Source organism: Culex pipiens, chromosome 1, assembly GCF_016801865.2.
Source record: "Culex pipiens pallens isolate TS chromosome 1, TS_CPP_V2, whole genome shotgun sequence".
NCBI lineage: Eukaryota > Metazoa > Arthropoda > Insecta > Diptera > Culicidae > Culex > Culex pipiens.
In genome coordinates, this window is record NC_068937.1 from 42,766,618 (window position 1) to 42,790,362 (window position 23,745).

Genomic DNA, 23,745 nt, shown 5'->3' on the forward strand with positions numbered 1-23,745 from the left:
TTTAAAAATGTCACAACTCATCCGATTTGAACATGTCATTTTAAAGGAAACTAATTAAAAGCAAAGCAATCCACTTTAACGACCACCGGGTCTTTTGTGGGCTCTGTTGCAAGTTTCTGCTCATTTCTAGGCATCCGAAGGTTATGTGTGGTGAGTCACCCAAAACCTCTTTTACGCAAATGGACCGACGTTTTACTTCCCCATCCGATAGAAGGCCAGGAGGATAAGGCGGGAATCGAACCCGCGCCCCATAGCAACTTAGGGATCGGCAGCTGAAGCCGCTAACCACCGCGCCACGAGGCCCGAGGGAAATTAATTGTACTTTTCGAATCTACATTAACCCAGAAGGTTTATTTTTTCGATTGGAACAAAATTTTTCATTTTCAAATTTAGTGGCTTTTCTAACTTTGCTGGGTTATTTTTTTTGGGTGTAATAATGTTCTACAAAGTTGTAGAGCAGCCATTAACAAAATTTTGATTTATATTTATATAGGTTTTTTCCAAATAGTGAAAAATACAAAAAATAGTTAAATGCATGAGATGGCTCTCATAAAAATTGAAACAAAACCTGTACAAAACTAGTTCTAAAAACCTCACCTTAACCATCGTGCCAATCTGTCGGCTGTCGGGCCGGCTCTCGAGCAGGCAGTCACTTTCGCGATCCATCGGGCTGCCGCCGTTAAAGTGCTGGTCCAGGTTCGTGTTTTCCGGCTTGGCCAGGGGTGGAAAAGCGTTCTTGGCGCTGGTTGTCGTCGTCGTCGTCGTCGTTATCGCAATCGCGCGGCGTGGCGTTGGTCCCAGAAGGCGTTCGTGCATCTCATGCAGGTACGGGCAACGTATCATGCCGGGCTCGAACCACGGGTGAAAACCTGAACACCTCTAGCGTGTGGTGGTGGCGACGGTTGTGGGGGTGGTGGCAGTGCTGGAAAGGAGGAAATTGCAAGAAAACAGGAAGTTCGTTTAGTTCGACGACTCACAATAAAAAGAAGAAAAAAACGAACCGGAAAGTCAGTGTCAAGCGAAAGAAAAGGGGTTCACAACCTTTGGAATGAAATTCAGGAAAAAATGGGTCCCGTACAGGAGTTGGCCTGAAAGTGTCCCGAATAAGACAATGCCGATGTCAATAACGAAGAGAAAAACGAAACATTTCCCGGTTAATTCCAATGCAACTGAGCGCACACTAAGGTGACAGCAAAATCGCAAAAAATCAAACATTATTCCTAAAATGTAGGGGGTTATGTTACAGACATTACCAACATGACAAAGTATATTCCAGATAATAAAATCGACTGTCAAACCAGAGTCGGTGGAGTCACTCTTGAGTTAATTGATCTTTTCAACAATGTAACTTCTTGAAAAAGCTTATTTACCAAACTTTTTGATGACGAATGCTTCTCAAAATAAAACAAACATATCCGTTTCTTTACATCTCAAGTATGATATCACATTTCCCCATCTTAACTCACACCCCGAAATTCGTCACATGTCCGTTTCGGGACACCCGCAAATTTACCGCAAACCATCCATCGAGCTTAAATTACCCGCCAAAAGGAGGGTGCTTGGAATAAATTTGACGGCTATTTTCGGCCGTCATAATTGCTGTCTTCTTCGACACAACACTTCTCTGGAATACTCTGGGCAAAACAAAGAAACAGTAGAAATAAACACACTCGCTAGCCGAGGGGGCTTAATCGCTCTTGGTTTAACGAAACAAAGTGACACTGTGCTAAGTACGGTTTTATTTTATTTGCAGATAATGTACGATCAGTTCCTTGCTGGACTCGGTCGTTGGAAACGACCGTCGGCTCAACAACCGTCGAAATAGACGGCGGGTCAGATGCGGGCATAAAAATGTCAAAACCTCTCCTCGCCCCCACTTCGTCTCACCATCCAGCAGAAGCTTTGTTGACAAACAAACGGAGCACACGGTCGCATGATGGCGGCATCGAGCCAGAATTAGGAAAAAATTTCAATAAATTTTTTTCCGATTGAATACAAAAATTGCGAGCAAACAATTATTCCTGATGTCAGAGAAGTGATTAAAATCAAAACTTTAGTCCATAATTTTTCTTTCAGTTGATTTTTTTCAATTCAATAGGGAACCCCTTGGTCTATCCACGACCGTGAGAATGACCATGAGAAGATGACAGAAATCAAGTTACCAGCTGAATCCACAATAACAGAAAAAAACAAAAATATCAACTTATTGAAGATTTTGCAAAAATAAAAATCTAAAATTTCAGCAAAACCGACTTGCCCGAAGTCCGACTGCTTCGCGTGCTTTCCCCAAACCACGCACCCGGCCCGCTATTGACAGCTTGGTTGGATTTGGATTAGCATCAAAATGGCTTCACGGTTGGGCGGCTCGCTTGGGCCTTAACAGTAACTTGTTGTTCGGACCGTTTTCGGTCAATTGCTTGTGACTTTTTATGAATGGGTTTGCGTTGCAGCAAACTGCGACGAATAAATCAAACCTAATGTGGGCACTATGGGATTGCGATGAAAGATTTTTTTTCAAATGTCAGTGTGGGAGGGGGGAGTGGAGAGAGGTTTTCCCACATTTGTGAATGTGAATGGTTTTATTTTCAAGGGACAAAGGGCAGGTAAAAGAGGTGATTCCAAATAGCAGATAATGTTTTTATTGACGACTTTTTTTTCAAAACATTAAACAAAAAAATTAAAACTGAAAAAATGCTCCTTTTTGCGAAAAAAAAAACTCAGAAAACAAAAAATAGTATCTATTGGTCATTAATTTTAAAAGAATTTATTTGATATTTTTTAGCGCAAGATTTTTTTAGCGTTGAAATAATTAATGATAAAAAGATGTGAAGTTTAAGTAAAAAAATATGTCTGAATTGAAATCATGTTGCAAGTATTTGACAGCAGCGTTACTAGTGTAATGTTCTAAGAATTGAATGATACTTATTTTGAAGATTTAGTTTGGTATTTCAAATATTGTTTTTTTCGTTTTTTACAAAGACTTTTTATTATTTTTTGACGGCACTAATTGAAAAAGAAAACAAAGATATGTATTGGCAATACCTACTTTTGAAAACTTAAAAAAATATTAATTCCAATGAAAATTAGTACAAAAAAAGTAAAAATTCGAAATCGATTTTTCCTCTAGGCGGGCTTCGATCTAAAAAAATTACCCAAAATCCATTTTCAACCATTTTTTGATCTTTAAAAAGCATTGGAAAGAAGAACTCTTGATATTTAAGAAAAAAATCGGGTTGGAAGTTGTAGAATCCTCGCTCCCGTGAACACGTCCGTTCCATGCTGCAGGCCAATCTAAACCAAGGTATGTAGATTAGTAAGTTAAGGCGGGGTTTCAAGCCGTCAAAATAGTTAGTTAGCACGAAAGTCGGATTTTATAGGGAGATTTTCAGAAAAGTGAAAATTTGACCATTTTCCGGGCAAATTTCACCGGATTTTTTTTGTAGGGTTGAGAAGCATGCCAAACTGAACCGAAATACGCTTTTAAAACATAAATATTTTTTCAAAAATCTAAATTCAATTAAACGCTGTAGGGATTATGGGTTGCAGGATTGAATATGTAATAAATTATTAAATGAGTATTTATTATAACATTGATATAATTCATAAATAATAGTTAAGAGCGCAACAAAAAGTGCGCACCTTCATGAATATTGCCTTGTTAGCTGATTGCGGATGGAGTGCGAGAGCGCGCTAGCGAGCTGCGAGAGAGAACAACAAGCGAGAAAACAACGAGATGCGCGCGGCTGGCGAAAGAGAGAATGAAGATTGTCAAATCAGTTTTGTGGTTAATTTCTGTGGAATAAGACGTGTTGTTTGTTAATTGCAAAATATCTGTGTTTTTATTATAAAAGAAAGTCCCCGATCACGACATTAGCCAACGAGGTTCACCGAGTTGGATAAATACGAAGGGGCTGAAAAAATCAAGTTTTGCAACGATTTCCATACAACATTTTTTGCAATTCCGAAAAACACCCATTGAGTGAAATTTTATGTCAAATTTTCATGTATTTTGTCAATAAATCGTTTGAATAAAAAAAATGTTGAAAAGTGTTACTTTTCGAAACAAGTGCTGAAAAATTCAACTTTTCAGCACCCATTTCAGTGCTGAAAAGTAGAACTTTTCAGCACTTATTTTGAAAAGTGTTGCTATTTCGTGGCTATTTCGTTGTTCAAAAAAAAAACATTGATTGATTTAGCATTCATGTAATTTTTCTGTTAGGAATTATGATTGATATTCGTCATCTTGAGAGTAGAAAAGAGGGAGAATGTAGGGATTATGGGTTGCAGGATTGAATATGTAATAAATTATTAAATGAGTATTTATTATAACATTGATATAATTCATAAATAATAGTTAAGAGCGCAACAAAAAGTGCGCACCTTCATGAATATTGCCTTGTTAGCTGATTGCGGATGGAGTGCGAGAGCGCGCTAGCGAGCTGCGAGAGAGAACAACAAGCGAGAAAACAACGAGATGCGCGCGGCTGGCGAAAGAGAGAATGAAGATTGTCAAATCAGTTTTGTGGTTAATTTCTGTGGAATAAGACGTGTTGTTTGTTAATTGCAAAATATCTGTGTTTTTATTATAAAAGAAAGTCCCCGATCACGACAATGGCACAGTCCGGTAAGTCGAACCTTTTGATTCATGAAAGATCATTTGTTTTGCTTGAATTGTTGTGTTGTGAAATCCAACAGTTTTGTTTACCTGCCAGGATGCAGGTCCAAAGTTTCGCTTTGTTGTTTTGCCTGTGTTTTGAAACAGGTAGATGTTTGCTTGAACTTGTTATTTGAAATTGATAAAAGGCATAAAACTATCTGCGATAATTGACGGTCTTGAATTTAATGAATGATTTGCTTGTTGTTGTGATATTGGGAACGAATGTTTTGTTTTGAAGTAGTAAGTTTGGCTTTTCGTTGTGATAATTGAAAACCAATGTTTTATTCTAAGTTAATGGTGGAATTTGAAGGCAAATAATTTGCTCGAAATTTGATTGTTTTTGTACAATCACATTTTTGCTTTAGATTTGATTGTTGTTGTTTTGATTGACGACCAATGTTTTGTTTTAATTTGATGCAATGTTTAATTGTTGTTGTGGAAATTGCACTCCAATGTTTTGTTACGAATTAGACTTCAATTTTTTTTTCTTATTTTTGAGATTGATGAAAATCAATATTTTGTTTATAATTTGACAAAAGATTTGACAAGATTGTGGAAATTGAAAATCAATATTTCTTTTTGAATTTGATGAAGAATTAGTTTACGATTGAAGGTAGATAATTTGTTTTTAATTTAGTTGTTGTTTTGGTAATTGAAATCAAATTTGTTGTTTGAATTTTCTAGTTGTTATTATAATTGACGACCAATGTTTTGTTTTGCATTTGATGCAAAATTTGATTGTTATGGATTGTTGTTATTATTGATGATCATTATTTTTTTATTTTGGATTGGATGCTGGTTATTTTGGTAATTGAAGACCAATGTTTATTTTTGAATAAGATAAATATTTGCTTCTTGTTAGTTTTGTTTTAAATTTAATGAAAGATATGCTTGTTGTGGCAATTACTTGATGCAAAGTCCAATAAAATCACAAATTACAAAATTTACAGGTTTAATTTTGATTGAAAGAGTTGATTGTTGATGAGGGAATTAAAGACCAATGTTTTGTTATGATAAGATGACAAATTTGCTTATTTTTGCGATAAATGAAAACCAATATTTTGTTTCGATTAAGATACGAGGTTTGATTGATATTGTGGTAATCGAAAACCAGTTATTATTTTGAATATGATGATAGATTTGCTTTTTGTTGTGGCAATCGAAGGCCAAGATTTGTTTTCAGAATTTGAGTTTTGTTATTATAGAAAGGTATTTTTTCGGTTTTAAATTTCATGCAATATTTGATTGTGGTTTTATGATGGGCAATTTTGAGTTTTAAATTTGACGCAATATTTGATTGTTCATATGGTAATTGATGATGATGACCAATGTTTTGTTTTGAAGTTGATGCTAAATTTGATTATTAATTTTATGGTTAATGAAAAAATGTATAGTTCTCATTTGAATGAAGATTTGATTGTTGTTATTATTGACGATACATTTTTAATGTGAATTTGATGCAATATTAGATTGTTGCTTGATGCTGTGGAAATTGAAAACTATCGTTTTAGAATTCTAATGAAAATTTTATAGATTTATGCAGAAATTGACAATCAATGTTTTGCTTTGAAATTTGATTTGAGCAACGTTTTTTGCCGTTATAATTGATTAGTCATAGTTAATTTTGAAGTCTCTTCTGTGTTGGAGACTAACAAACCTCTGTGATGGTAGTCAGAAAAAAGTCTCCTCTGTGTTAAAGCCTGACAGACCTCTGCGATGGTAGTCAGAAAAAAAGTCTCCTCTGTGTTGGAGCCTGACAGACCTCTGCGATGGTAGTCAGAAAAAAAAGTCTCCTCTGTGTTGGAGCCTGACAGACCTCTGCGATGGTAGTCAGAAAAAAAAAGTCTCCTCTGTGTTGGAGCCTGACAGACCTCTGCGATGGTAGTCAGAAAAAAGTCTCCTCTGTGTTGGAGCCTGACAGACCTCTGCGATGGTAGTCAGAAAAAAAAGTCTCCTCTGTGTTGGAGCCTGACAGACCTCTGCGATGGTAGTCAGAAAAAAAAGTCTCCTCTGTGTTGGAGCCTGACAGACCTCTGCGATGGTAGTCAGAAAAAAGTCTCCTCTGTGTTGGAGCCTGACAGACCTCTGCGATGGTAGTCAGAAAAAAAAGTCTCCTCTGTGTTGGAGCCTGACAGACCTCTGCGATGGTAGTCAGAAAAAAAGTCTCCTCTGTGTTGGAGCCTGACAGACCTCTGCGATGGTAGTCAGAAAAAAGTCTTCTCTGTGTTGGAGTCTGACAGACAGACCTCTGTGATGGTAGTCAGATTAAAAAAATGAATAATCTGTGCTGGAGTTCTTTGCGAAAGCAGTCAGATAACAATCTCCTCGATAAAGGAACCCGACAGACTTTTGTGATGATTTTTTTTTTTTCAAATAACTTCGCAGAAGGAGCCTTATGGATTTTAGAAATATATTGTTCAGCAAATCTTTTCATTCAATTAAGAACCGTCTTTAACATCACAAAAGAAATTGACCTAAGAAAATGAATAAATAAATTTAAATGTGAAAGTGAGCACTTTTTGGTATCCATAGATAAAGCAATATGTATTTTGGAGTTATGTCTGTGAACTACCTAAAAAAATGATTTTAAATTCATCGAATAGGACTAAAACGGTTGTCACTTTATCTAACACTGGAGTTGTCCTCTCTTGAAAGATAAACCTCTAAATTGAAAGACGTTAATGATTAAGTATTCCATATTGATAGTAGTTATGGTTAATTGTTACTTTAATCGATTTACTCAGCTGTGATACAAAAGTTGCTTGAAACCCAACATTATTTCACAGGGAAGTAAAAATTTAAGTAATCGTTAACATGAACAATACATTATTAGTTAAAAAAAGGTAAAATAATTCACTTAATAATTAATTTGATGCATTTTTAAATAATAAATAAAGGAATGATTAATCATCAGAAATTCTTAAAATATAATTTAAAGTGTGAGAGCGTTGCGTCACAAGAGAAAATAATACAAATATTTAAATATTAATTTTGAATTCTCGATTAAATTTTCAAAAGGCCCTATCTGCATAGGAAACCTATGAGGGATAGGTTGTTTTGAAAATTTAATCTAGAATTAAGAAGTATGAGTGACAATTTGAGCAACGAAAAAAAAAAAACATAATTAGAAAAAAAACTAGGAAACATTTATATTTATTATATTTATTTTTATTTTTCAATGCAATATCTGTGATTTGTATCAAAATAGTTCAAAATCATTCATTAATTTCGATAGAAATTATATTTTAACAATGTATCATTTTATTGAGTTAAAAAAACACTTTCAGAATTTTAGTAAAGTAAATATATCAAAATTAAATTAAAAGAAACATTATTTTAAAATAAATTAAAGAAACTTTGGGGTTCTTTAATCGATTGTACTTAATTATGAAACCAAACTTTTTCAAATTACATAACAGGAGTTTATCAGCAAAGAAAAAGTTAAAATTTTAAATAAGAAAAGAAACCATTGACAGGGATCGTAAAGATCGTGATTAAAAAAAAATAAGTTTCTGTGAACAATCTACTCAAGTAATATATCAAAGTTGCTTGGAACCCATTTTACATTACGAGAAAAATAATACAAAATATTTAAAAATTAAAACATTAAAAAAATCTTTCAGCTGTTTTTAGGTAAGCAAGATACGTTTTGAAGAAATTTATGGTTAGGATATTGTCTCCTCCGTGTTGGAGCCTGACAGACCTCTGCGGTGGTATTTTGAAAAATGTTTCGCCTGAGCTGGAACCCTTTGAGAAAGTAGTCAGATTGCAATCTATACATCTATGCATTACAAGCATAAATGAATAAAATATTTTTTTTTGTTATCTGATAAGCACAGAACATTTTGAAGGTATTTATAAATAAAATGACCTTAAAAATTGTTTTGATCATGATTAAATGTAACATTAAATAATCTAATCTACGGTAATATCAAAAGTGCTTGAATCCATACCTTTAGCTACTTTAAATACAATTTGAAGAGAAAATTAATTTGACATATAATAGAAATCGAATATAGCGGAACGGCATTTATTTCAATTTATATATTTTATTTTTATTGCAATAATTTACCACATGATTTTGTTTTATTCATTAGAATAATATTTTCTGAACTATGTTTTGTTTCAAGATAAACAAAAATATTATTTAGTAGACACAACAGAGAAAAAAAAAACTATTCGGTAAAAACTATCGTTTGTTTGGTTAAAAGATCGCGTAAGTGAATATTAATAGAAAGTTCAGAATTTTTAATATAAAAGTTGAAAAATGTTGATACTACCATGCATTTACAGAACAAAATCGTTAAATCGGTAAAAAAATTAAGAAAGCTTTCGTGGCAAGAATAAACAACATTTGATTTTATTTTTTTATAAAAAAATGTATTTTGTGCAGCAAAGCACATTTTGAGCATTAATTGAATTATTTATATTATTTTTGCAATTTGCTTCATTTATTGAGATTGCTTTTTAAGAAATCATCCTAAACTGAAATACGGACTATTTTTTATTTTATGAAAGTGTACCGGTACTGATGAAAACAAATTCTTTAAAAATATTACTGATTTTGCATTTTAGTAATTTTTGCCATGATTTATTAACAGTTTCAAAATTAGTTAAAATGCGGTAATTTTTGATACAATGTTAAGCGGTGTATGTACATCAGAAGGAACCGGTCAAGAAAAAAAATCAAATGGGCAGCAGTAGAAGCGAAAGCAAGCCAGATAGGGTGAAGAAAAGCCCCAAGAAAACGCTCCCTCTCCTTTGTTCTGCTGTTCGTAAAGCCTTCCTTTCCTTCCGATCTCCATATTAGCCTTTATATAAAAAAAAAAGTTGTTTGTTTTAGCTGTACAGCTTGGTTGGGAATAAATTACAGAAAAGTACAGATAAAAATATTGAAAATGAGGAAGGAATAAGCTTGCTTGTAGATCCATTTTGGGTGTTTTTGGGTATTAATTACAAACATATACTTTTCGTCACGACTGCATTTAATATTAAAATCAGTTTATGTTTACCTTCAAGTCCCGTCTGGTCGATCAATCGGACGTGGCACTGGGCTTGGGCTCATAATCCATAGATCGGTTTGAACTCCGTGGCGGGCGCACATAAATTCAAAGTGTAAATTTGAGTAAAAACAATATCTGTGCCTGTCATAGTTTTTGTTTCAGATTTTTTTTTTTAAATAAATTAAATAAATTACCACATTGTATATATTTTAAGAAATGTTTATTCTTTGTTTTATATGGCACACATGAATTTAAAACTTTAAAAACGCCAGGATTATGCTTCATTTGTTATTTAAGTCAGCAACATGTTAGATTTTTGAATTTAGAACACATTGTTTTAAATTTCATATTCACAAAATGATAATAAAGAAAAATAATTTGATTCCATTTAATTCGAAATGTTTAAAAAAAAAAATATTGCTTTTGAATTTGAATTATTATTTTTTTAAATCGTGTTGTGTTGTTTCAGCAATGTTTGTAAAATTTGCTTTTTAATTTTGAATTACATAAAATTTAAAGAAAATCAGGTAAACAATCACTAATCTCGTATTGCATAAAAAATTGATAAACCTGCGTTTATTTGAGAAATATTTGTGGTTTTTGTTTTTCTCCTCGTTTTTTTCTTTTTCTAATATTTTCAGGTGTTTTAAATTTTCAACCTCATCAGTGCATTCCATTTTCTACAACTCCTGCGATCGGATGTCAGTCTCTTGGACAACATAGATGAAACATTTCGAAGACTGCGCTTTCGTATTTAGATCAGCATGAAAACAAAGTCGAGGAACCCGACGAAAATCTTTTAGAAATTTAAAAAAAAAAACATTGATTGATTTAGCATTCATGTAATTTTTCTGTTAGGAATTATGATTGATATTCGTCATCTTGAGAGTAGAAAAGAGGGAGAATGTAGGGATTATGGGTTGCAGGATTGAATATGTAATAAATTATTAAATGAGTATTTATTATAACATTGATATAATTCATAAATAATAGTTAAGAGCGCAACAAAAAGTGCGCACCTTCATGAATATTGCCTTGTTAGCTGATTGCGGATGGAGTGCGAGAGCGCGCTAGCGAGCTGCGAGAGAGAACAACAAGCGAGAAAACAACGAGATGCGCGCGGCTGGCGAAAGAGAGAATGAAGATTGTCAAATCAGTTTTGTGGTTAATTTCTGTGGAATAAGACGTGTTGTTTGTTAATTGCAAAATATCTGTGTTTTTATTATAAAAGAAAGTCCCCGATCACGACAAACGCGTGGTAGCTGTCATCTTAGAGACCCAGTCCTGTATGTCACTCCAGTGAAAGCTGACCGAAGCCTGCAAAAAGTGTATAAAAAATACTTAAGTGCTAACAACTTTTGATAGGGTTGTCAGATCTAAGATGTTTTAGGCTCATTGAAAAGGTATTTCAATTATCTAACTAACGACGGGTCGCATAAGGGACCCGGACATCATTTTCATTGAAATATCTGAGATCCGGCCTCCAAAAAGTGTTTAAATAAGAGCAGTTCTCTACGGAATCGGTCTTTTTTCTTTAATTTTTATTTTTGTATTTTTTAATCCGGCTGAAACTTTTTTGGTGCCTTCGGTATGCCCAAAGAAGCCATTTTGCATCATTAGTTTGTCCATATAATTTTCCATACAAATTTGGCAGCTGTCCATACAAAAATTATATGTGAAAATTCAAATCTGTATCTTTTGAAGGAATTTTTTGATCGATTTGGTGTCTTCGGCAAAGTTGTAGGTATGGATATGGACTACACTGAAAAAAAATGATACACGGTAAATAAAATTGGAGAATTTTAATTTAACATTTTGTCACTAAAACTTGATTTGCAAAAAAACACCATTTTTATTTTTTTTTTATTTTTTGATATGTTTTAGAGGACATAAAATGCCAACTTTTCAGAAATTTCCAGAATGGGCAAAAAATCTTTGACCGAGTTATGATTTTTTGAATCAATACAGATTTTTTCAAAAAATCAGAATATTGGTCGCAAAAAGATTTCAACTTCATTTTTCGATATAAAATTGAATTTGCTATCAAAAAGTACTGTAGTGAATTTTTGATAAAGTGCACCGTTTTCAAGTTATTACCATTTTTGGGTAACTTTTTTGGAAATAGTTACAGTTTTTCATTTTTTTAAAATAGTGCCCATGTTTGCCCACTATTGAAAAAAATATTTTTAAAAGTTGAGAAAATTCTCCATATTTTGTTTTTTCGGACTTTGTTGATACGACCCTTAGTTGCTGAGATATTGCCATGCAAAGGTCAAAAAACATGAAAATTGATGTTTTCTAAGTCTCACCCGAACAACCCACCATTTTCTAATGTCGATATCTCAGCAACTATAGGTTCGATTTACAATGTTAAAATATGAAACATTTGTGAAATTTTCCGATCTTTTCGAAAAAAATATTATCAAAAATTTTAAATCAAGACTAACATTACAAATGGGCTTAATATTGAATTTTTGGCCCGCAATGCTTTGCGTCGTTTGAAACCCAAATTACGAAAATTGTATGGCCGTTGCAAATATTACTTCAAAATGTATGTCACTCAAAATAACGGAAGCAGCAATGCAAAATATATTTTAACTTGTTTACATTCGTTTGTTTAGTTTTTCTTAAAAAAAATATGCTCCGAAAAAAAAACTCAGAATAAAATTGTCTGTTTTCAATTAGTGATCCAACATATTCTAATTTCCAAACATTTTCAAAATATATAAATTGAAAATTTGGATATGTTGGATCACGGATGGAAATCAGACAGAACTTAAAAAATGTGTGTTTAAATAAAGATATTTTTTGTATTTTTTATTAGAACTTTTACCAACCTAACTCGTCAATAACCGTAGCCAGTCGAAATCAACATTTGGAAATATTATCAACTAAAGCTAAACAACAGTTTCAGTAGTTTGAAATTTCCGAATAAAATGTTTAGGAAAAATGTTCCATGAAAATATGTTGACTCAAAAGTGGAAGTTTCAAAATTCTTCCTGCTGCAAACTCAGGAGCATGCATAACAGGTTAATCCAATCTACTAAGCAATGTCCTTTTTACACGCCACACGGCTTTACAACAGCTAACACCATTAAGCATTCCCTTCTAGACTAATTGTCCATTCCAAATACAGGACCCCTCTACCACCACCTTCATAAAACAGGTGCCAAAAGAAAACGAACCATAAAAAGCCCGACTCTGGCCCTCCCCCAACCATCGCGCATCAAAAAAAAAAAACACGGGAAAACTCTTACTTTTCATCTTTCGACTTTTCCTCTATTCTCGTAATTTGTAGCATCCACTTGGCTATGCTTTGTGTCTAGACTTGAGACGATTCCCGTCGATCTTGATTGCATCTTCGCGCTAGGCCGGTTTTCGTTGGCACCAGTTTTCAAAGTGACAAAGTTTTCCTCCGCCCTCCCCCTCCCTAAACCTGTCAAAACGTTAATACGATAAAAATCACCGACTTTTGAAGTCACACAACTGCCGGGGGCGACTGTTGATAGCTGCTGCTTCTTAAAAATAGGTCCTGTCTCCCCCTCCCAACTCTTGAAAGTTGGCCAAAAGCCAAAACTAAGACAACGACTTAGCACTGCTCATGAAACTCAATTCCTACCCATTTTCCGATCCAATAATCCGCTCTGGAGCACACTTGTACCGCTTCCGACGACGAAGTTTGGGACCAAGTTCTGGGTGTCACTGGAAATGCACACCAAGTCGGGTTGGAGTTATTGTGGGAGTCGAGTCCCCCTTTTCGAGTTTTTTTTCTCTTTGAAACGGGTTATTTCAGCACAATCACTCTAATTATAACACGACGTCGAGAAGCTGAGAGGCGGGTAATTGTCGCGGGACGTCACAAACTGGTCCGTAATGCACCACTAGGCGAGGCTACTTCAACCAAGCTAAACCATTACACAATATCTAATCCACTTGGAACGACACCGGATCAGGCGATTGACAACTTCTGAACACTTTAAATTGTCATGATTTGGTTCCGGAATCATCTCTACAATCTCTACACTGAACAGTCATTTAAGTCTTCAAAGTCTCCAAACTTCACACGTTCACAAACAGCAATCGCATCGAACTCTCCACAAATCCCAAACTCGAAGAAACTCGAAACCGTCACCGCAACCTGCTGCTGCTGCTGAAGTTGCTAGTGCTACCCAAAAACAGATTCAAACACCCGCGCGCGCTTACATCCGACGAGAGGGGACCCGTTCCGGGCCAGGTTCCAGCGGCAACTGAATGTTTTGCTTCCAGTGCGGTTAGAACATTGCAGGCAACTTGGGCTGGAGAATAATGATGAATGAAATACACGCCAGGGTTCTGAATGGTATAGGGTGACGTGGGATGCATGTTTTATTTTTTTTTTTGTTTTAGTAGGAAAATCAGTGATAAGTTAGGAAGCCACACAAAAATAGCAAGCAACAAAAATCAAGGAACAAATTATCAAATATATTGGGACTAATGCAGTAGTTTGATCCGTAATTGATCTATACATTTTGCAAAATACGCAGTTGGCCGATTTTCGAACCAATTTACGAAATGTAATTAAAACTGACAAAATTAGAGAACCAAAAAAAACATGAAAACTCAAACCAAGGCAAAAAACACAATCTGAACGAAAATCGAGTTTTTTGCTTGTTTTTATGGTATCAACAGCCCCATACAATTTTAACTTGATAAAAAAATATTGATTTCAACTTTGCACTTTTTGTGCACGATTGAGGTTATACAAATAAAGCAGATCTTCCCAAAACAAATTCTGTACATAAAATATTACTTCAGTGAAATGTGGCGAATCGAGACTAAGTAAGGACATTAGTTTTAAGAGTACATAATTGCATAAAATTTAGAAACTTGTTTGTTTATGTATGTTTTTACATAAACAATTTAAAAATATGATCTGATGAGTGAAAGTATAGTTGATATAGCTGTCCCTATTCATCCTATATGTCCAGATTTACCTCATATGACTGTACATTCGGCTCAAAAACAATCCGGCTTTGTTTTGACCGTAAATTAGGTTCATTTTGGAAGTTTGAGCTTTGGTTATTTTAACTGAAATTTTACCAATTTCTTTCATCCGTCAATAACTATACGAAAACTATTTCATTACACTACTTTTCTCAAGTTGATTTTATGCAAAATCTTTCAGTCTTTCGAATGAAAATGGTTGCGTAATGATAAGTGGTTGCGAACACGGTCAAAATTCAAAATTAAGAGTAAGTTTCTCAAAAACCCTTAAAATTACCCTTGAAAAAATAATTTTTGAAATGTTTTTCAAAGTGCGATAGAAAGCCCTTGCGATTATCTTTCCAACGATATATAACTTTTTGATGTTTGGTAATGTATTTTGGGAGATATCATTTCTCCAAATTAGGGCATTTTTTCGAAAAAAATCCATAGTTCAAAACAAGTTTTTTATTACAGGTGGCTAACGGCTAACATTTTCATTTGTTCTAAGGTTGTTTAAATGGTTTTTTGGTGCGCTAAATCGAATGAGAACATTGCCGTAACGATTTGAGGACAAGTGCATCTAGTGGGACGGTTTCAACGAGAATTGCTCATATACTTTTTTAAGTTTCTTTTTAGTTGTTTAGTTTATGTTTGAAAATAAAATTAGTATCAGCCTAATACCTAGTTGATAAAATTTAAATTTCAGTGAAATTGTCTGAACATTGAAGTAGGAAAATTACGAAAAAAATAAATAATTTTTTGCAATTCCGTCGTGAAACTACTTACTTTTTCTGTCATTCTTGAACGACAAAATAGCCTACTTTTCTGTACCAATCATAACAGAATCGAATAGCAACACTTTTCAAAATAAATGCTGAAAAGTTCTACTTTTCAGCACTTGTTTTGAAATGTAACACTTTTCAACATTTTTTTGATTTAAACGATTTATTGACGAAATACATGGAAATTTGACTTAAAATTTCACTCAATGGTTGTTTTTCGGAATTGCAAAAAATGTTGTATGGAACTCGTTGCAAAACTTGATATTTTCAGCATTCGTCGTATTTATCCAACTCGGTGAACCTCGTTGGATAAATGTACGACCGTTTAAGAATATGAAACGATCATAAAATGTTGTTCTGAAAAGTTAGTTTTTAAACATACAACATAGGGGAAATATACCCATTTTAATCACTCTAAGCTGTTCGACCAATTCTCATCACTTTGCCGTTTTCCGCTATTAAATCAACATTTACAGATATTTCAACAATGGAGAGTTGCTTGCTCACTTTAATTCGAGCTATTTATAACTTTGGAACAGTCAAAAACACTTTTTGAAAGCCGTAATTCATGAACAAAGTGCTGATAGGCCGATAATAGAAATAGGCTGAAAAAGGGTATAGTTCCCCTACATGACCTTGGTAGCTCAGTATTTTTAAAAATCATTAAAATAGGGCGAATAAGTAATAGTTGGAAATTTTCATTTTGTATTTGTGATTGTTTAAATCGAATGATGCATTTCTATCAAGAATAAGAAAATTATTTTTAAATGTTATTAGGCCGTTGCAAATATTTTTCAAGGTTTATGCCCCCCCCCCCCCCCCCCACCACCCTGTTCAAAGTCGGCCTGAATAATCAGGGGCAAAATAAATATTTTTCGAAAAACTTTAAAACATTATTGAAAATTTATATTTTAATCAAAAACCAGTTAAATTGCATTTTCCTGCGTTTATATTCATATTTAGCTTGATTGAACTCCTTTGAAAACATTTTTAATTTTTATGAAATACCAATGTACAGGCCAACGAATAGTTTTTTATTTGCGAAAAATAAAATTACGTCAATAAATACTTTTTTTTTAAACTATTGATTGGAAATATTGAAACGTATACGGAGAAAAAAGAGTTCCCAAAATCGTGAACAGGCGTTCATAAACGAACAAAGTGTGTTCAAATTCTATGGTACGATTTTGAAAAACGTATCATGGCATTTGAACACACTTTGTTCGAGGTTCCCATTTTCATGAACGCTTGTTCACGATTTTGGGAATTCTTTTTTCTCCGTGTAGGCTTGCAATTCAATTTTTATTTTTTTGCCCTCTTCCATCAAAAAATTAAAGTGTTTTGGAATCGGGATGATGTCAGTTATCCATTAAAACTATTTTTCATGAAAATTTTCAAAAAAAATACGTATTTTTCATGTATTTTGAAAATGCGTTTTTTTTTTCTCTTAAGAATCCAAAAATATATTGTTAATGCAATATGGTTATCGAATGATCAGGATTTTTTCATACATTTCGGATGTAATAACAACATTTTTAGAAAATACTCCAAATTTCACTAAACCACTTTTTTTTTCGAAAAAAATACTCAAAATTTCAATTCTTACAATATTGGTATCAAACGATCGGGATTTTTTTCATACATTTTGAATGTAATAACAACATTTTTTTAGAAAAAAAACTAAAAAATTTCACAAAACTACGTATTTTTGAAAAAAAAACTACTCAAAATTTCCGTTTTTACAATGTGGGTATCAAACGATCGGAATTTTTTTACACATTTCGAATTTAAAAACAATATTCTTAAAAAATACTGGAAATTTTCACAAAACTACGTATTTTCGAATAAAAATACTCAAAATTTCCGTTTTTACAATGTGGGTATCAAACGATCGGGATTTTTTCAAACATTTCGAATGTAATAACAACATTTTTTGAAAATACTGAAAATTTTCACAAAACTACGAATTTTTGAAAAAATACTCAAATATCCGTTTTTACAATGTGGGTATCAAACGATCGAGATTTTTTCATGCATTTCGAATGTGATAATACCATTTTTTGAAAATGCTGAAAATTTTCACAAAACTTCGTATTTTTGAAAAATGTCTCAAAATTTCAGTTTTTACAATATGGGTATCAAATAATCGGGATACCTCTTGTAAAAAACGGAAATTTGGAGTATTTTTTCAAAAATACGTAGTTTTGTGAAAATTTTGAGTATTTTCATTTTTTTAAATAACTTTCGAAATGTATGAAAAAATCCCGATCGTTTGATACCTACATTTTAAAAACAGAAATTTTGAGTATTTTTTTCAAAAATACGTAGTTTTGTTAAAAATTTTGAGTATTTTCAAAAAATATTGTTATTATATTTGAAATGTAGGAAAAAATCCCGATCGATTGATACCCACATTGTAAAAACGGAAATTTTGAGTATTTTTTTTTCGAAAATACGTAGTTTTGTGAAAATTTTAAGTATTTTCAAAAAATGTTGCTTTTGCATTCGAAATGTGTGAAAAAAAACCCGATCGTTTGATACCCACATTAAAAAACGGAAATTTTGATTTTTTTTCGAAAATACGTAGTTTTGTGAAAATTAAGAGTATTTTCAAAAAATGTTGTTATTACACTCAAAATGTATGAAAAATCCCGATTATTTGATACCCATATTGTAAAAACTGAAATTTTGACAAGTTTTACAAAAATACGTAGTTTTGTGAAAATTTTGAGTATTTTCTTTAAATGTTGTTATTACAATCGAAATGTATGAAAAAATCCTGATCGTTTGATACCCATATTGTAAAAATTGAAATTTATAGTATTTTTTCGAAAAAACGTGGTTTTGTGAAAATTTTGAGTATTTTCTAAAAATGTTGTTATTACATCAAAAATGTATGAAAAACCAGATCATTTGATACTCATATTGCAATAACAATATATTTTTGGTTTCTTTGGAGAAAAAAAAGCATTTTCGAAATACAGGAAAAATACGTATTTTTGTGAAAACTTTCACGAAATAATAATTTTATTGAATAGCTGACATCATCCCGATTCCAAAATACTATAATTTTTTGATGTTTGCATGATTTTTCGTACGATTAAAGCCAATGTCTCCCATATAGCCAAAATCCCATAAGCTCTGTGCCTCGGTTATGCACGTCTCGGTTTTGCATCCCCCATATGCGGTGCTAAACCGAGGCACGACTGTAGTTGACTTTTACCATTTGCAACAACTCTTCCCTAGTTGATGTATCAAAAACTTTACAATTTTTGAGAAAATCAAATTTTCACTGAACTTTGTGAAATGAAAACTTGACATTTATTTTGCTCAAGGCACCCCAACTTCCCCCTATCATCACTGTGCAATGACGATTATAGAATTGCTTCTGCCGAACTGGTGCACGAGACGAGGGGTGGCCAGGCTCGTCGTCATCGACTGTTTTGTTGTTGTTTGGCTGGAAAACCTGCGACTTAGGGTGGGACGGAGTAGAGTGGTGTGCCAAGTCCAGAGATCCACAATGGTACAGTACAGGTTTTACGTGCTGCAAGTGGCAACCCTAGAATTATTCTTACAATCTCTCGCTCTCTTTCTCTCTTACCGACACTTGAGTCGATGAGGAACTAAAACAGAAGCTCTATTGCTCACACGAACGATGACAGTTTGTAGCAGAGTTATAGGATTGCGTGACAGGTGGTTCCGAGGACCAAGAGTTTAGTCAACCTGACGACAGCTAAACCACATTTGACACGCCTCTCCCTGAAGCGTTTCTAAACCACATTGGAACCATATAATTTTACTAGACTCTTTCTGTAAATGAAGAACGCACTACATTTTGAAGTGGGGCTTTTGATTGTATGAAGGAAAATAATAGTTGTAAATTTCAAATCTATTTGATATCAATTTTTAAAGATTTGAATGATTCTTTTATCAAAAATCCAACCCATAAAAGCAATTCATTTCCTCCTTCCACCTTTTCACCTCCCTAAAAAAATATGCAAACATTTCCTCAATTTCCGGCGAGGGGTTACGTCGCCGTTGATGTTTGTACGGCGGGCAGCCTACCTTGCAGGCGCACGTTCGACCAAAAGAGCTACCCATTTGTAAACATTTCATCTTCAAACAACAACTCACACACGGACGGAGCCGGGCTGACGACACCGGAGCTCCGAGGTACAATACAGTGCAGCACACACCCTGCTGATAAGTGACTCCTTTCTTGGGGTTTGTTGTGTATGATGTGATGGATTTGTTGGTGTTGTGGGGTAGGTGAGCGGAAGCAGGGATGTTCCTTTCCAGTTCTAGGAAGAGAAATTTAAAAGTGATAGTCCCTAAGGATATTGGAGTTGGTGTAAAATTCTACTGTCTGGTTGGCAGTTTTAAACCTTCGAGTGAACGGGCTTGGTCTGATTGTTGAGCAAAATTAGAATTAAAATTAGAAAATTGGTCTTGGAGAGCTGTAGTCGGAGTTTAAATCGCTAAATCTTCAAAAGCCGGAGTTGGAGTAGAAGTTGTAGTTCGCATTTCTCTGTGAAAAAGAAATTAACTTGTAATTTTTGAAATACGATTTTTCGTTTTTCGTTTTTAGTTTTTAGTTTTTAGTTTTTAGTTTTTAGTTTTTAGTTTTTAGTTTTTAGTTTTTAGTTTTTAGTTTTTAGTTTTTAGTTTTTAGTTTTTAGTTTTTAGTTTTTAGTTTTTAGTTTTTAGTTTTTAGTTTTTAGTTTTTAGTTTTTAGTTTTTAGTTTTTAGTTTTTAGTTTTTAGTTTTTAGTTTTTAGTTTTTAGTTTTTAGTTTTTAGTTTTTAGTTTTTAGTTTTTAGTTTTTAGTTTTTAGTTTTTAGTTTTTAGTTTTTAGTTTTTAGTTTTTAGTTTTTAGTTTTTAGTTTTTAGTTTTTAGTTTTTAGTTTTTAGTTTTTAGTTTTTAGTTTTTAGTTTTTAGTTTTTAGTTTTTAGTTTTTAGTTTTTAGTTTTTAGTTTTTAGTTTTTAGTTTTTAGTTTTTAGTTTTTAGTTTTTAGTTTTTAGTTTTTAGTTTTTAGTTTTTAGTTTTTAGTTTTTAGTTTTTAGTTTTTAGTTTTTAGTTTTTAGTTTTTAGTTTTTAGTTTTTAGTTTTTAGTTTTTAGTTGGTGATCGAAGTAAGCTACGCTCGAAGACGGACGTCAAAGATTTTCGCTGTCGTTTTTTTTTCTTTGAATATTTGTTCCAAAATTGTGATTCCGGCAGATTCCGGTGATTCCGGTACTGGTGTTGGTTGCTGTGGAAGTGCCCCGGTAGTGGTTCTAGCGGAGTATTTAATAAGAATATTTGAATGTTCGAATTCAAAAGTGAAAGTGTAGAGAGGAACGGCTCACGGCGTTTCAGTGTCCATGCCAAGAACCTGAGCAACTGTTTTACAATTGGCAGAGGAACCACGGAACCTTTCAACGGGAAAACCTTCAAAGTCATCACTCAAGATCTGAAGAACTTGTGACAGCTTCAAAATTTGGTGTTCCTTTCTGGTTTTCATCACGGTCAGCATTCCCCAGCAGCAACAGTAACAGTATATGGACGTCGCGGTTCAATTCCAAGAAGCTGGAACTTGTCATCATTGGAAACCTGAAGTTTGAAGGCTGGATTGGATCAAGATTTGATGTTTTCTTATTTGGTGAGCCCGTTCTTTTTTTTAACACAAAAAACTCTCACTAATTCTATCATACGCACAGAACAATCAAGACAACTACGCCAACCTTATTATATACGCGGTAGGGTGTTCCCTCGGTCGTTCGCTGTGAGTTGTGGATTGCCTGCTTCTCTAATGAAGGTTCGACTGGGGGGGCATGCTTATTAATTTCTCGTCGCTCCATACCCTCAGTGACGTGATGGGAGCAAGGGCGTCTATACGAAGTGTCCCTACACCCGCTACAAATTTCCGGCGCTTGGGAAGGGAAGCGGGAAACCATTTTGATCTATGCGCCGGTATTTGTAGCATAAAAATTCGTGCAAAAAAACTTATGCACGTGGGTGTACAGATTACGGAGTAAAAGATGATCGAATTGTTCACCTAGCGCTCACATGTGTTCCAGGACCAAGTTGCCTGCGGGTATGGGGATCATACATACATACATACATTTAGTTTTTAGTTTTTAGTTTTTAGTTTTTAGTTTTTAGTTTTTAGTTTTTAGTTTTTAGTTTTTAGTTTTTAGTTTTTAGTTTTTAGTTTTTAGTTTTTAGTTTTTAATCATGCTAAAATTTCAAAGAGAATTTCAAGACCCCCGCCCCAAGGCGGAAGGAAAGTGAACGTTGATGGGGCACGTAATACCAATTTGATGATGGATAAACTGTTGGTGGATTGTTGTTTTTCACTCTGTTTTTCATATTATTGTGTTTTTTTCCTTCGGTAGTTCATGGCGCTAAAAGTGTGTGCTGAGTGGGGATAAAAAACATAGACAAAGAGATTTCAGTAGTGAAAAGTGTGGGAGAAAGAGAGACAGAACGAAAGAGAGGGCAAGAGTAATAAAAACATGAAAAGTTGCATGTTTCAAGCCCGATTGCAATGAGAGGGATGGGGCGAGATTTTTAACACAAAAACAAAACAAGGAAGCAACAATTGTGGGGCGCACACACACACACTCTTACAAAACAAAAAGGAAAAGGAAAACTTCAGCGAGTTGAGTCGATAAAAAGGATGGGTCGAGAAAAAAAAGACAGTCGCGTGACTGTCTGGTTGGCAGTTTTAAACCTTCGAGTGAACGGGCTTGGTCTGATTGTTGAGCAAAATTAGAATTAGAATTAGAAAATTGGTCTTGGAGAGCTGTAGTCGGAGTTTAAATCGCTAAATCTTCAAAAGCCGGAGTTGGGGTAGAAGTTGTAGTTCGCATTTTGTATGGTACACTTTGGTGCCTAGAATATGGGACTTTTTCTCAAAACCTCGCTCCACAAACTGAATATTGTTCCTTGAGCAATTTAAGGATTCTAAGCCAAATTTGAGAAAAATCGGTCAACATTTACCAATTTATATTCAAAGGTAAATTTGTATGCGAAAAATTAAAAAAAAATGGGTGGAAACCCCAATTTTCTTACGGTTTGGTCTACACGATTCGCTTTTTTCATCAAAATATTCCCAAAAGTGAGATTCTCATTGGAATTTCAATGGTCTACAACTTTGTGGAACAAATCAAAGCTGAAGAACTTGATCCTGAAAAGTCATTGGCAATTTAAAGAAGTCATTTTTGTATGGAAAACATTTTTTTCATCAACTTAAGGATCGTCACGGCGTGTTTTCTAGAACAACCTTATCAGGAAAAAATAGTCATCGCCACTTTCAAATGTGTCTTATAGGAAATTTTCTCAGTTTTCCAATGCTTCTAAGAGCGAAATGTTTCATCGGGAAATTTCTGAGATATCTCTATTTAAAGTTTTTTCGTTTTAAATTCCTTTATTATTTATTGGAAACTTTATACCAACAGTTCAGAAAACTTATCAAATGATGTGTTTCATGAGTCATTTACTCATCAAAATGTTTGCACATTTTGATGAGTAAGACAAGAAATAACTTTGTAAAAGGTTGCAAACCGCTAAACATTTTGAAAATTATGTTTCGTCTAAGTTTTTGAATATATGGGATTTATTCAGAAATTAAAATCAAAAAACAGCGTAAACATGTATTTTTTTCAAGAATTATTTGATAATTACATATTTTTTGTGTACAAATATCACGTGTCTACTCTGATTTAGCTTGTTCAACCAAAAAATTTGGCAGGTTTGTGATTGTTAATGGTATTATTGAATTTTAATGAATAAATTTGATATTTTCTCAAGCAAACATTAACCAGGAACATTAATACAAATATGATTTGAAATCGAAAATGTACTACATATTACTGTAGCAAGCTTCAAAAGTCATATTTTCATGAGTATAAAATAAAAAATAAAATTTTATAAAATGTTTTCTGTAGAAAATGCACTTAAAAGCAGCAATAAAACTCGAGTCTTTAAATTCAGAATTCTGAAAACACCGTCACAAACATTTATTTTTGTTTGAACAAAAATTAAATAGTATTTTAACAAAAAAAATCTAACATAAACTTTCTTTCCAAACTATTTGAACAAAAATCAAGACATATATATTTTTTTAAGATGAGATTGAAGATGAGAGTCTTATAAACTTCTTAAATATTGCTAATTCCTTAATCATTTAATACAAAAAAAAACTGAAACAATCATTTTATACTAATGAAAAGTATTTCTCTTAAAGCTAGCAACAGTAATTTGCAGTATAATTTCAAGTTTAAAACATGTTTTGTATCCATGCAACTAGTTAGTTTTTGATTAAGGAAATATGATATTTATTCATAAAAATCTT

General features: G+C 33.4%; 1 protein-coding gene across 7 annotated transcripts in view; it reads right to left on the reverse strand.

The window, feature by feature from the left end:
* The window catches only part of LOC120428373 (proton channel OtopLc), a 115,749-nt gene that overhangs the window by 56,626 nt on the left and 35,378 nt on the right, over positions 1–23,745 (reverse strand). For 4 of the 7 annotated variants that reach the window (XM_039593664.2, XM_039593808.2, XM_039593594.2 and 1 more), the window contains exons 1-2: positions 13,280–13,682; positions 598–922 (exon numbers count right to left, since the gene is read on the reverse strand). In XM_039593664.2, coding sequence (XP_039449598.1) covers positions 598–843 — 246 coding nt within the window. In that variant the 5' untranslated portion in view covers positions 844–922; positions 13,280–13,682. Of the gene's footprint in view, positions 1–597; positions 923–13,279; positions 13,683–23,745 lie in introns of those variants that run through there. The other 3 variants (XM_039593524.2, XM_039593466.2, XM_039593730.2) reach the window with 2 other exon arrangements.